The following is a 15612-nucleotide window of genomic DNA, read 5'->3' as shown; positions in this document are numbered from 1 at the left end:
GGGACATGAACAGCAGCACTCAACCAAACTCGCATATCTTGTCATTCAAACAGGTAGAGGTTTGAGAATAGATCCTGAATATCTCAGTTTTCTATTATTCCGTTTATTTCATGAACTGTGTGAGTAGACCAGTTGACTGGATCATAAATCAAACCTGGCATCATCTCACCCCTGACTAAGATTGAAATTTAATATTTCATTAGAAACCGTCCAGATCTACGTCTCTTTTGAGGAAAGATAAGATGACACTGACATCACTAGAGAGCAATTGATAGCGATGTCTTGTCCCGTTTTATTCCGCGTTGTTTAGTCGATGGATTTCATTCACAATTGAAGCTTTCTGTGGGACCTTTATGATCATCTATCTGATGCAGAATTTGGACTCAAACTCGGCTTACTCAGAGACAACTAAAATTAGCATCAGCAATAGAAACTTAAACAAGTAAAACCGCATTACAGAGTAAAATATATCCATATGATCACACCAAACAAAACTTTCCCATCAACCTAATATATGGGCATTTTACAAGAGACCAAGACAACAGCCAACATAAATATAGTTCCTCTTAGTGTCTACTGTGGTGAAACCGAACTGGAGACAGAAAACTGCAATTTATCTAAATTATAAATTGGCTAGAGATAAAAATCAAACTCTAAAGAAAATGTATAAGTGCTACATTTTAGATCTAGGTGTGAATAAATTATCCATTTTACTCTTGAGCAGTTGGAGCAGCAGCCTGTTGAATTCTCCGTTGATGCACATCCCAATTATACACGCGAGCAATTGTAACCTGATCAAATACATATATATCAAAAACTAGAATTAATAATTTTCAAGAATCCTGTAAAAGATTGGATGATAGATATACTGATAAACATTCTCAACATTTGTGCAATATACAAAAAGCAGTTCAAATGTCTCAAATGCGTGATATAAAGATAAGATGTGCATGGAAGATGCAAAAATGAGAGTCTAGATAATGCTGAGTGGGCATCTTTGTACGCTTGTTTTTTAAGAAAACTAAGTAATGAATAGAAATGAATCACTGTTTTTCATTGTTTGTTTGTGAGTGTACTTTTCCATATTCAATATGAAGGTCCAAATTAAATCATTTTCACTCGCTTGTTTTTCCATTCCAAATCAAAGTTTCTCATTTTCTTTGCCGAAAACTGATCAGTGAAATAAAACTTTTTATCTCAATTTTCACTTCCTTTTTTATGTTCTACCTCCCACATTCTGTCCCTCCGGCTGAGAACTTCCCTTAAAGGCATTAACTGGCCTTTCGCCATGCTGCTATGAAAGTTCAATGTTCTTATGTTTATTTGCTTTAAATGGGAAGATGTGGAAAATGCATAGGCGTATGGAACCCTTAGTTAGCAAGCTGACCTGAGTGATTGTCACCTGGTCCCTCAAGAACTGAAGATCAGCAATCAGAACTTCTAAACTAGCTCTAGCATTATCCAGGTTCTTCTGTAGAAGACCTGTAGCCTGAAAAAGAAATATATACTTTATTTATATAAGGGGGAAAAGAAACAAAGAACAAAAATAACACCTAAAAACTAACAAACAAGTACCTCTTCTAATGAATATTCAAGCATAACATTTGCTCCCAGCCACAAGCACACCGAATCAGTTTCTTCTATGCGTGCTCGTGAATATATGCCTTCTGATACTTCAAAATCAGTAATAAGTTCCTGTATTTAAATTCAAATACAAACCTTAAGTTTGTAACATAACTGATGCTTTTCACTTGCAGTAAAAACTTTAAACAGTTTACTAGAAATATGCTCAATATTAAATTTTTAATGACATCCAAATATGATGAGAAATTGATTGACAATAATAACTTAGGACTCTATAGCAACAACTGAGCCTAAAATCTGGGTGCAGGGAGGTGACTAGGACCGGAGGGATAGTGATATCCTAAACTGCATCCCAAAATCACATCAGAGTGGACTAGTCACAGAGACCAAGTTATACAGAGTTTAGATGAACATGTGTAAGAGATTGTTCAATGATGGACCAAACAAGAATTTATTAATAATTTTTTATTATTCTGAGCTCTTTACTGTTTTGCACCTATGTGCAGACATGATGAGTGGTAGATATATGTGTTCAGGAGACAATTTCACAAATACAAATGAAAACCTAGCATATAATGCACAAAAGCTTCTAGTTGTACACAAATATCAGTCCAACATTATCCTTTCATAGGGTTCATTATATATTTTTTTCTTTTATTCCTTTGTTTCCTCTACTGTAGTCTTCCTAACCCAAAAATTACACAACTAAGCACAAATTTAGCACATCCTTATTGAACACAAATTTTACATATCCTTGTTTCAGACCTGCCGGATTTTACTTATCTGAAAGTATATATACATTCTTATTTCAGACCTGCCAAATTATGCAAAATGTGAAGGCATTAAACTAAATGTAAAAACATTAATACTCTTGCATGCGTGTCTAGTCTAGGACTAGAACTGCTTCTCTATGTCAGGAAAAAGATTGATCACAGTATCAATCTTTTAAGATATGAGGGATTAACAAAAAAGCAGAGTCCAATAGCTTGAGACGTGGAATCAACTATAGGGGATGATGACGATACGCATATCCCAACAGACAGAAAGAACTTTATCATATAGTATAAACCTTACATAAAAACTACAACCAAAAAATAAAAAGTAAATAAAAAGCACACGTTTAACTCCACATAACTAGAAAATTGATATAAGCAACATCAATGAAGCCCAGCAATGAAACATGTGGATATTAACCGGCAACTTTTCATGGAAAGAAGGAACTACACACTAGCTGCCAACAAGAAAAAAAATAAAAGGATATATCTAAACAAAGGTCACGACCACAAAACTAGTGCTATGCTTAAATACTATTGAGGAATCAGGAAGTCTTGAGGATGCAGCAACATTAGAAAAACGATGGCATATTTTTTCTGGAAAACTATATGTATTGACAGAATAATAATAATAATATACATACAATTTCAGTGTTCAGCTGTCTGATAAAAGCTAACAACCATTAATATCTTGACACTTCTGTAAAATAATAACTACGAGTATATTTTACCTAAATAATATTTACAATTATTACTTGTTTAGATATAGTTTGTTATAGAAAATCAGGCTCAAGACGAACCTCACCAGTACCCTTCTTAGCTTGCAATGTAGCAACAACATCTAAGCACTTTTCAATATCTGGTATCTTTGCCTGACAACCACCACAAAAAAAACGTGTCACTGCAATAGGCTGGTTAGATTACCAAAGAAAAAAAGATTGGATATACTCACTTCAGAGTAACTTTAGATGAATCATTTTATGATTACATATTTTTGCCAAAATAGAACAAAAAGGGAACATTTTCTTGTTTTAGTTGAAATTTGAAAACTAGCAATTGGTAATAAATCAACAAGATTGTTTTAAGTCCATCCTATACTACTTCAAATATGAAGCCTAGACAGTTAGGAATGGCCAAAATTAAAAATATAAGACAACTATAGTTTGGAGTTTAAACCTATCAACCTACATAGCATCAATGCAACTCAACTAGGCCATGAGGCGTGAACCCAACTGTTTGTTCTGGTTAAATCCCATATATGTTTCAAAAACTATAGAATTAGAACCATGACACAAGTCCCGAGATGAGTAATATTAATCATGTGTTACAGAAAATATAGCTTGCTTGATCCCGTCCAACAGACACCTAAACAGGCATAAAACTGTCACATTCACACTTCATCTTTGACAAGTTAAAGTTTTAATTGGTGCTACTAATTCTAACTTAAAATACAATATGTGTTTCTTCATGTCATGTTTCTAGCCCTCAAACAAAACAATAATAAAATAAAAGTATAAGTATGCCTTATTGTGGCTTATCTAGGAATATCATAAAGTATAATCTATTATTAGATATATAGGGAAATTAAACCTGAAGATCCCTTTGTTGAGCAAGAAGCTTCATTTCTACTACCTTGTATTGCTGAAGTCTGCAAGGAAAACATGATGGATCCTAATTCATACAAACATTAATAAGATCGCATTTACATGGAAACAAGAAATAAATTCACAAATAAGCCTCTCTTTCCGTGTCCAAATGAACTTTTCGTTTTGAAAGCATCTTTCGGAGCAAGAGAAACTTAATTTTTCTTAGTATAATAACACATTCGCAGAATTTGGTAGACAATTTAGAATGGAGACCAGTGTTACAAATGGTGGATGGCCAAATTTCTGCCAGATAAACATGCAATTACAGCCTATGGAGCTGCCATTGCAGGCCTTCATTCACAAATTTACTATGGGAATTTGCCAAAAAACCCATTGTCATTTAGCTATGATGGGGGCATTTAGTTCCTTTTCCATGTTTGGTACATTTAAAAATATAACAAAACTGGGTACAGGGTTAAAAATTGGTGCAATTTTGGTATAACTAAAAAATTAGAAACCAAGGATAATAGTTTAGATCAGTACCATACATACCATTCAGTTTACTAGTCAAACACATCATACTGAAATAATAATGATTGAAGGAGGTTCATGACATAAACTCCATCTAATAACATTTGTTAGGACTTAAGCACAAGAGAATAGTACAACTCAAAACAAAACACGAGACCATAAGGCGGGAGAGTCATGAGACTTAAGTATGACATCAAGTAGCTTATCCTACTTAGTGTGAGACTCTTAACACTGTCATCTCCCTGAAGGACCAACATCTGCAACAGCTTTGACACCATCGACAATAATCTAATGGAAGTTAATTTATCTCTGGCGTGTCACTCACCTATTAGTATTCAGTTTGCACCTTCAGGTATCACTTTCAATAAACACATCAATTGGTAGCACTTAAGCACAAAAGGAAAGACCAACCCGAAAAACTAGTTCATTAGATAACTTATCCTACTCAATGTGGATCTCCTAACAAATGGGTTGATTATACAAATTGCACACTTATTGAATCTAAAGAATGACAATTTAAGCATCATGCATTGACATGTTCCAAAGATCTAAAAAGGAATCACGTGGATTGCAACCTTAAAATCACATGAAAAGCTGCAAAGTTAGTTCATTAACCACTATTCAAATCACAGAAACAAAAAATAAAAACAGACTATTATTTCAGGTAGCCTAACAGAGATTGTTTATCCAAAATAACTCCAACGCCATTCAGCATTTCGTCATTTCGAGGTAATAATTCATTTAATGTTGCACAAGTTTTCTCCCCATGTAGCCAACTTGACCAACTGGAGGCTTTCTTGTTGTATGCACAAATTGTACCCATTCCAAAATCCAGACCAAAAGATCCAGCCTAAATCACCTATATTGATCTTCTTCAGCTCACATTCAGCTCAGCTTGTTCTGTCATCCCTATTCCCGACCTTTGCATAAAAAAACTTCATTTCACACTCAATCAATTTTATAAATCCTACCAACTCCACCACTTATAAACTCACATCAATTTCTGTAACTCTATCACATTCTTTTAAAAATCTTATTACTTCGCACGCACCATTGACTATCATTATGTCACAAACCCCACACATTTCTCAACCACAGTCAAATATTAGCACATTTTCGCTAGTCCCATACTCGTTTATAAAGGCAAACTACAAGGCACCGCAAAAATGCAGATTAACCTAGCTGAGAACTAACTGAAACTTGGATATAATTACCATCACACTGATGCAATCACAAAACTCTACGAATGAACAATAGAAGCTGATTTTTACGATCAAGACAACCAGAGAAAAATAACAAGCAGATCCTTAAAATCTAAGGTTTCGAGAATGTCAAAAATGAAAGTGTAAAAGAGGAAAATGAAGATGAAAACCTCTCTTGGAGAAAAGCGAGGGCTGAGCCAACATCGAGGCCCGATTGAGTGAGGTAAGTTTGAACATCCTCCACGAATTGTGCCCCTGGTATACCTCTTCGCTCCGTCAGCGCCGAACCTGAACCCGAACCCGAACCCGATGTTGAAGACGAAGAAGCCATAGTTGACGCTCACACGCCGCAATACACCACACGACGCTTTATTAAATGTCGTTTAAGTTTGGGTCCAATAGTGGACTTCTATGAGGCGAAGACCAAAGCCCATGCTCGAGTTTGGTTCTTTTTCTCTTCCTAAAATTACTCTTCACACCACCTATTTTATACAAGAATCATTCCTTTTTTGGTGAATTTTACTCTAAATTTAAATATTCTCTAAAAAAGAATATAACAATCTCCCACATTTTAAAGAACGTTTGTTTCAAGTACAAAATTGTATTCTCGATACATTCTGAAATATTATGCTTAAAAATATTATTTCTATAGACATGTCTGTCTCATGTCGGTAATTTAAAAAAAATATTTAGTTAAAATAAAAAATTATGAGTACAACACTATATATATATAGAGAGAGAGAAGAATGAAGCAAGAACAAGTATTTATTGATATGTATCTAAGCCAACAAAGAGTTTATTAATTGCCTATGTTTTGTTTATCAAACATTCAGGATAAAAATATGAACTTTTCAATAGAATTATTATTTTTTACATAAATTTTCCATAGAATTATCGTTTTGATTAAAGAGAAAAGCGGCATTTCCCTCCTTTTTTTCGTATAGTAAATTAAAAAAAAAAAAACTACGCGATGTATTTGAGAAGGCCACGTATTTCTATTTCAGATTTACAGATTAATGGGCCTTTTGGGCCATCACAAATTCCTTATCGTACTTAAGCCCTTGAAGCAAATCCAATAAATAAATCTCAATACTAATTGGAACAATACCAAATCATGAATTCTTGAAAATATAAATTTTTATACTTCTCCATGTTTTTTTTTTCCACTATTTTAGATAACTCAATTATCTTCAATCTAATGTAATAAAAAAAGTCTTTTCGAAGCAACCCCACAACCTATCCAACAATAATACTTTTACTATTTCAATCATTTAATGTAAGAAATTACTGCCAAAAGCAATTAAAAAAATATTATTGGGAACAATTTGAAATGAAAAGTGAGTTGAAGAAGAAAACAATGACACTGTCACGTGGAGAACTTGAATTGCTCTCCAATAATTATTGATTGCTCTCAAGATTGCCCTATGAGGCAATTTTGATGGAAATTCATCTCCCACTTTATGTCAAATCAGTAAACCATAGCTTGTACTTCGATCCCATATAAAATTTAATCTTTTATGTTTTATTATCTTTGCATAATTTTTGTTTTACTGAAGAAAGTAGTTAAAATATTGGTCGATAATTCAGCTTTGAACATGGCTTAAAAAATATATTGTAGTTATTATTGAGGAAAATCTACATGAATCTCATTAAATGATATGAATTTCACGAAATTTATATAAAAAAATGTATCATGTTGGATTGGGTCGAGTTTCTAATTTTTATACTAAACACAATTCAACCTAATCCACTCTTGATCAAATTTAATTGGATTGGGTTAAGATGTTGAAAAACTTTGTTAGTTGTTAAATTTTTTAATTTTCAAGTTCAATCTAATTAAAAGCAACGCAATTTGTTATTTTGAATGTTGTCATTGATATTAAATTTATGATTTGATTTCTCTGCTAAATTTTTTTGTGTTGTGATAAAAATCAATAGAAAAATACAAATATAATATAGAAATGGAACAACTTTCCTATCATGTGAAATTCACATCGAAAACAGTAATAACCAGTTTTCCTTATAAATTGTAATCACTTTTTTCGTAAAATATCGCTTACTTATTATATTTCTATTCCAATACAAAAGATAAAAATCTATTTAATAATGGTCTGTTGAGTATTAAAAACATATTGTTTTAGTGCTTTAAAGATAATTTTTAATATATTTTAAAATTTTAAAATTAATGACCATTAGTATATTTTGAAGATAAAACATAGATCAACGAATAAAAATTAGCAGAGAATCCAAACTCTAAATTTATCATCCAATTTATATATGGGTGAGTTAATTTAAATTTGACCATGTTAACCTAATTATAAATAAAACTTAACTCAATCTTATTGAATTGAATCCTGATATAAGCTACCCCTGAACACTCCTAATAAAAAATGGTTTGAAGAATGATACTACTAGCATTGGTCCTGAAGGTTGGTGGCTCATTGAAAAATATAGTGTAAAGATAAAGGGAGAAAGCAGAGGTATGGACCAAAGCACAGAAGAATATTTGGGCTTCCCCAACTACTTTATTTTATTTGTGTCACCAATTCTATTATATAAAAATAAAAGTCCTTAACTGATGAACACTCTGTCATACATTTTCCTTTCTCACTTCATTTGGAAACTCACTCTCAATTATGTATATTTTTCTGCGTCTTCTATCTAATCTCATAGCGTAATTCAAGAAAGGTTATGCACCAATGTGACGTGATGATGTGGTTGAAAAATGATAAGACTTAAAATTAAAGCATAAATTTGTCCATGGCTTACCTAGCACTAGGGAATACTCTGATATCTGGTGTTGGATTTGGTTAACAGTAGTTTAATGGAAATGTTGTCTTGGAGCATGTGTTGAATTCATTGTACAAACGTAGCCTCCAAGACTAGAGACTTTGCTTAACCAAGTAATGGGTAAGTGAAAAGGATCATAGCCAATAATTTCACACTTTATGAGTTGACAATTGCGGCTACTCACCCTGCCACATGCACATCAACTCTATTATCATATTCTCTATCAACGATTCCACCAAAATTTTTATTAATTTGTTCAAGTGATGTGAGGACAAGTGGTTAAACAATAAATCATATGGTTAAAGAAGCGGGTAAATACACAAATAGTTTTAAGTGTTCTCCAACATAATTAACATGCTTGTTTTAGTGTCTCTTTATGCTTATGTTAGCTCCACAAATTTCATTCTTTTTCTTGGAATTCATATTTTATAATTTAAGTATGAGTCTAAGTCTCATTTTTTATAGAAATAGTTGAACAATATACAAGATAGAAGATTCATAAGTTTGTTGTTTTAAAGTTTTAGATCGAAAATAGTGTTAATCATTTATGTGGATTAGGCTCAAGTTTCATAAGTGTTGTGTCTTTCAAGTAGAATTTCATGTTAGGAATCCAAATGTGAGTCTAAGTCCCACATTGATAAAAAATGAGAAAGTAGAGTATTATATAAGAATAAAGACTCATAAACTTATTGCTTTAAGGTTTTGAATTGAGAGTGGTGTCAATGTCTTATGTAGTTTGACTCAGGGGTCTCATTGGTGTTTGTTCTCCCCAGTAAAACTCATTTCTCTATAAACCTAATAAGTGGCACTGATGTTCTTATCTTATGTTATCTTTTATTTTCTTACTATCTTATTTTTTGTTGTACAAAAAAAATGTACAAACATAACCTACACATACAGTTCTGTGTACTATTTAAAAAACTTTTAAATATGTTGTAATAAAGCTTTTGAAAACGTCATGATCAATGTGGCTTTCATAACTTGGTTCAATTCTTAAATACTTACCATGTCAAACCATTCTATATAGGTTTTGTCAAGGAAATGGGGCTGAGCCAATAGAAAAATCGATGGTTAAGTTTTGTAAGAAAAATATTCGTCTAACACATGTGAAAAACATCTAAAATATGTTGTTAAAGCTTTCGAAAATGTCACAATCAAATGAGACTATAATGCTTCATGAACAACACTACTGTTAGTGAATAAAAGGGTGCTTCATAAGTTTAGGTTCACGTTTGATTTAACTGAGCTTTCATAGTTGAACAGGATCGCATTTGAAACCAAAAACCAGTCTAATAAAATATAGTTGGTTTAGATTTTATTTTATCCTAAACAAACCAAACCAAATTATAAACATCATAGTATCAATCCAATTATTAAAAAGGTGAGTGATATGCTTCTTCAACACTGTAGGGTGCTGTATTCCTCTGACAATATGATCCTCGTACTTGTCATTTCCGTGATTCATATTTGATGCTTCGAATACCCTAGGATTTTCAATTTAAAAAATAAATCAAAAAATCCAAGAATAACATAAAAATTATGAAAAAAATTAAACATCATATAAAAATAAAAACTCAAATTTATTATCTAAAAATTTAAGTTGAATGCATGGTGTTAATTCCTTAAATGGGATGGACTTGTTTCATTGATATTATGTCTTTTCAATGATTTTTTTCTTAAAATATTCATCAATGTTTTCGGTATTTTCATGTCTCTCGACTTGTCTCCTTAATCACCAACTGATTATTTTTTCAGCATTATCATTATAATTATATCTCATCTTTAGTGTACAAACCAAAATTTATGATCGGAACTCACATAATTTACCCATAAAAATAAATGACACCAAATAATACACATAAACTCTCATAATATATAGTTACCCTAAAAATAAATAATACACACACACACACACACACACACATATATATATATATATATATATATATCGTACAATATTTTTGTCCTATGTCTAAGTTGTATATTCTCTTCTTCACCTGAACATTCACATGTCCTCACTGTAACATATTCTCTTAACATTACCAGCACACTCACTCGCTCTGATTGGAAACTGACGTATGGTACTTAATTCTTCGTGTTTATTCCTTTCACAAAAACTACATGATGTAAAATGCCTGAAAGAAGGAACCAAAATGACTTAAAATTCTTCCAATAGAATAAAAAAGGGATTCAGTATCTCAATTGCACCATAATTTTATTCCGGATTCCATTATAAAAGAAAAAGTATCAGAAACTAAGAAACAAATTTTTTAACTGAATGTTTTCTAAATAATTTCGTGTTCTTATTAACATATTTTCAATAACTATATATACTTCGACAAAGGAATTCACCAACTTTTCTATAATAAGATAAACGTGAATAGTTTTGATTATATTTGAATATAGTGATGTATCTATATGAAGTTGAAATGTGATGAAGCAAGTTGTAGAAATAAGTTATTAGTATTGGGAATGTTGAGTTAAATTAGTTAGGGAAAAATAATGATAATGATTTGAAAAGGTTGATGCGAAAAAGTTTACATTTGTGATTGCATTAAGCATATGTGAATTATGTGTAGCCAATAGAAAATAGAGTTTGGGCACTTAGAAGGATAAGATGAAAAATAGAGGCCAATCAATTTGTTCACAAACTCACAAAACATATTAATCATGCTACTATCATCTTTAAGTAAGATAAGCTCTTATCCTACCCACAGAAAATGATGTATGACTCCCCAATTTAATGTACTTGGCTCAATAATCTATGTGAAACCACTAATATCGTGTTTTGTGGCTATGCATGTGCGATTATGAAATGTTAGCGACTTATAAAGAACATTTTTTTTTCTTAATTTTGATTAAAACGCTAAATACTTACTTATATATGTTGTGTGCCAAAAGTTATTATCAAAATTTTAATTATTTAGTTATTGTATAAAAAAAAATTCTAATATAAGTTTCGCTTTAAAATTTATATGATGATAAATGCAATATAACATCTTCTAAATCGGTCTAGGCTCGTTACTGTTTATTGTTACCCTCAGCACATGAAGAACAAAAAATGTTATTAAAATTTGAAAGATGAAAGGGAAAACTAGGTTTAATGTTTGTTTTGAAAGTGGATTTTTTTCTTTTTCTTTTTCCAAACGTGTGTTAATGGGACAAGTGGTTGGGTGAAAAGGTTATATTGATTGGAATGAGTTCAGGAGAGGTTGACCTCGATCCAATTCATCATAGTGTTTCAAATTACCTATATATAAAACTACACATTGCCATTTTCTTCTCTACAATTTATTCAAACAAATGTAACAAAAGAAGATAATCCCATTTTATTAATTATTACCTAAATTCTTGCTTCATTACATATTAATTTTGAGCAAGTTATTTTATTAAATTGATTTTTAAAGTGAAATTTGTATTACTTGTATATTGTAAATTCATTTTATCTCTAGTCCATATAGATTTTCAATGCATCATCCTCACACTAATACATGTTTCGAGTATAGGATTAGACATAATTAATTAATGATTCGATAGTGGTCCGATAATGATAATATGCAAGCTCAACAAAAAACAAATTTTTCTAAGATAAATTTCAAATAATTTAAATATTATTTTAAGTAGTGGACCTTAACTCTAAGTCGATCATTACAAAACTAACTTATAAATTGAGATTTGAATTCATTATATTGTAAATTAGACTTATTATAGTCAATGTGAGATCTCCAATAACAATTTCTATCATTGTTAGATATGAATAAAATTAAACATAGATGAATTTATCTTTAAACACTTTAAAAAAAAATCAATTTTCTATAACTTGAAATTAGTTTATAGAAAAATTATGAGTTTAGTTTCACCCGGTAAAAATCAATTTTTGTATGATAAAATAAACATCATGAAGACTAACTTAGTAAAATTTTAAAATCTATTAAAAAAATTAACTTGCATATCTTTTACATGTACAAGCTTGTATTCAGACTTTTTATTACATATATTTGCCATTCATCATGTTAAAAATGTTATATTAATTAAAAGTAAGATTAGTTTAAAAAAATAATCATCAAAGAATTTAATTTTGTAGAAATATTTAGATTTCATTTTTTTTAATACATTATGTATATATACTTAATACTCATAATATTGTTTGAATGATAATGCTTAATCTTTTTTAAAGGTCAACGTATACTACATATTTTTACGTAGGGTGAAAACCTAATCAAGTTATAAAAAATATTTGAATATGTAACTAGGTGAAACTATTTATCTTTTGGTAGTGTTTTAAAGGTCAAAGTTTTGACTTGTCATATCATGTACGTGCTTACCATCAATATTACCATAATTTAGGGTAAATTAGATTTTAGTTTATTTCCTTTGAAAAAGTCTTGGGTGCTGTCTAGTAACTTGAAAATGAAAGTCAATTAGACAATTTTATGTTTGGCAAAATTAGGTTACTTGCATTTATCCTTTTAATAAAAGAATTTTAATTCATCTATATTAAAAGCCTTTTAATTTAGACCTCACATTGATGGGAGCCACCATCGTACACCGGTTAGGTTGTCTTTTCGGGTTTTCTTTTCTTTCACTGAAAAATATATAACTTTTAATTTTAAAACCTATATTGGCTTTTCCAATAAACAAAATATGTTGCGTTTTATTTAAAAACATATTTTAGTTGTGGCCTATAATTAATTAAATGTAAGGAATTTTTAATTTCCACAACTTTTATACTAGTATATGCTTTTTAAATACTATATTCATTTTTAAGACTTCAAGAGATGAATTTTAACTTTTATATACCTCTACCTTTTGTTTTTTCCACTTTAGGACTTCATTTATATCTAAATCTAGTGAGTGTGTGTTTGTGTTTTGTTTTTTTTTTTAATTTCATGCCTTTATATTTTATTTATAGAAAAATATTGGTAACATATCTTAATTAGTTAGTGAGACAGTAATTTCTCTAATTATTTAATAAATGTATTCACCAACTAATTTAATTAAATGCAAGTTGCATGACTTTGTATATAGTAGACAATGACATGTAACACATAAAGACTAGGTATAGAAATGTGCAATTTGTCCAAAATTAGATTAGTATATCCCTGCTTGCAAACCTTCTGGCTGGCAGGGAGAAGAAAAAGATTGTATAATTATACGTCTTTTAAAATAAAAAATAAAAAAAAATCTAAAATAACCATATAAAATTATATCAGTATTAGTACATCATATATAAAATTATACTTCATAAATTTCACTTACATAATACTGTATATCTTAATTTATAATAATATATAAAGAAAATTCACTTTTTTGTGTTTACTTTTCAAAATTTTAATTTTACCCTTTAAAATTTAATTATTTATTAAATTTTAAAAAATTGACGTTATTTTTACAAACTTTTTATAAAACCGTCTATTTCTACTTCTTCTTCTTTTTTCCTATTTATCAATCGTTATTTTCTCATCTTTTTTAATATATTTCCTTTTTTTTAATAAATATAATTTTATTTTATATATTAACTTAAAAACATTACACTATTACACATATTTAAAAAAATGCATACACTTGCGTGACAACGTTTGTGTTTATGCTAGCGTCCATAATTATTGTTCATGTGTGTTTCATATTTATTTAATGTTCATCAATAAAAATTAAAAAATAATTAAATAATAAAATAACTATATTTTAATGTTATTAAAAATCAAATATAATTAAATATAAGGAAGATTAAATCAACAAAACAACCAGCAAAATAAAAATAGTCTTAAACATCTAAAAAATTATAAAAAAAACAAATATATAAAATATTTTAGTAGAAACCTTAAAAGTTCCAAAATCATTGTTGTGTATAAGTACGTTATTGTCTAAAACAAACTTTAAAATGATATTTTTGTCTTTAAAAAATTTGTTATGTACATTTATACTATCTTAATTAATGTATTTAATTATTTCAATTTTCAATGTAAAAATGAAGGAACCGAAGCAAATTAATTATCCTTAACCAATATCCTTAGGATACTGATTAGCATTCTCCGTATTTTTAATAAGTGATTTAATAAAAAGAAATGAAAAATAAAAATGAAAATTAAATAAAAATATGTTTTAATTTTGAGTTTCCATTATTTTTTATATGTTATTTATATGTTGTATCTTCAAAATATAAATTGATGTTAAAATACACAACAAATCCAGATAAAAGAAACCTCAACTCACGTTAAAATATAATATCACCTCAAACTTCTCTTTTATCTTTCATATTTTACATCGTTCAATTTTATCGTTTATACTCAACATAGAATTTAAACTTTAGATTTCTAACATAAATAAATTATATATATATATATATATATATATATATATATATATCAGACTTATGTTATTTATTTGAATTAAAAAATTAGAAAATTTTAATTTCAACCCCTTGAATTAATATATGAAATTTTATTTTAAACAACAAAAATACATTCATCAAATTAATCTATACAGATCCAAATTTCTTTAACTTAACAGGATAAGTTATATCGGAACATATAATCTCATGTTGTTCAGAGACATAACTATTGGATTGATTGAGTGTATGATTTGTTATAAAGTCTTTACATGTAATTCTTGCTGAAAAAGAGAGTAAAGAAAGAAAGAAATGATATATACTTTTTTTTTTGTATTTAAATCAGACAACATAAGAATAATTTCTTTTATAAATTTCCCAAACCCTCCCCTCAAATTCTACTATTAGTTCTCTGAAATTGAATAAATATTAATAGAAAAGTAGAACAGCATAAAAAGAATAGACATGGTGATAGTAGACATAATTGTTGGAGTTCGAAAATCTGGAAAATTTGTCGGCAAGGAAGAAGACGAAGCAAATGTGCAATATTTAAGGGGTGAACTCCTCACACATATCTGCATAAACAAACACATATGGGGTGCCATCTCCACACACACACACTATACCCACCTTTTTCTTTTTCTCTTTTCCCACTTTTTTTTTTTTTTTTTTTGCTTGAGTTTGATGGACAAGCCATGACCCCTCCATGTGGTTTAGGGAAACCTTTTAAATAAATTATTCACATCTTTCAAATGCTTGTCCTTTTCTTTACCTTAGCTTTTCTTCTACTCACATGGAGCAGGCCATATCAAAAAAGC

The 15612-nt window shown here is 29.6% G+C and overlaps 1 protein-coding gene across 1 annotated transcript; it reads right to left on the bottom strand.

Annotated features, from left to right (window-relative positions):
• Positions 1-414: 414 nt before the first annotated feature.
• On the bottom strand, positions 415-6053 carry PFD3 (prefoldin 3). The gene is made up of 6 exons (XM_028074538.2): positions 5847-6053; positions 3948-4005; positions 3158-3229; positions 1576-1695; positions 1388-1489; positions 415-791 (listed from the first exon to the last, which is right to left on the bottom strand). Exons 1-6 carry the CDS (start codon positions 6005-6007, stop codon positions 711-713), a joined length of 594 nt encoding a protein of 197 aa, XP_027930339.1. The 5' UTR covers positions 6008-6053; the 3' UTR covers positions 415-710.
• Between the last annotated feature and the right edge of the window lie 9559 nt (positions 6054-15612).

The sequence above is a fragment of the Vigna unguiculata genome, chromosome 6 (assembly GCF_037176805.1).
Source record: "Vigna unguiculata cultivar grain cowpea cultivar isolate G323 ecotype 2 chromosome 6, ASM3717680v1, whole genome shotgun sequence".
NCBI classification, from domain to species: Eukaryota; Viridiplantae; Streptophyta; class Magnoliopsida; order Fabales; family Fabaceae; genus Vigna; species Vigna unguiculata.
This window is presented reverse-complemented; position numbering and strand designations above follow the sequence as displayed.

Excerpts from the sequence above, each read along its gene's own strand:
- PFD3 (XM_028074538.2), bottom strand. The coding sequence starts at position 6,007 with ATGGCTTCTTCGTCTTCAACATCGGGTTCGGGTTCGGGTTCAGGTTCG. Across the intron at positions 4,006-5,846 it reads CTCGCTTTTCTCCAAGAGAG|ACTTCAGCAATACAAGGTAG; the intron begins GTTTTCATCTTC and ends TTTTCCTTGCAG. Across the intron at positions 792-1,387 it reads ACCAGGTGACAATCACTCAG|GTTACAATTGCTCGCGTGTA; the intron begins GTCAGCTTGCTA and ends GTATTTGATCAG.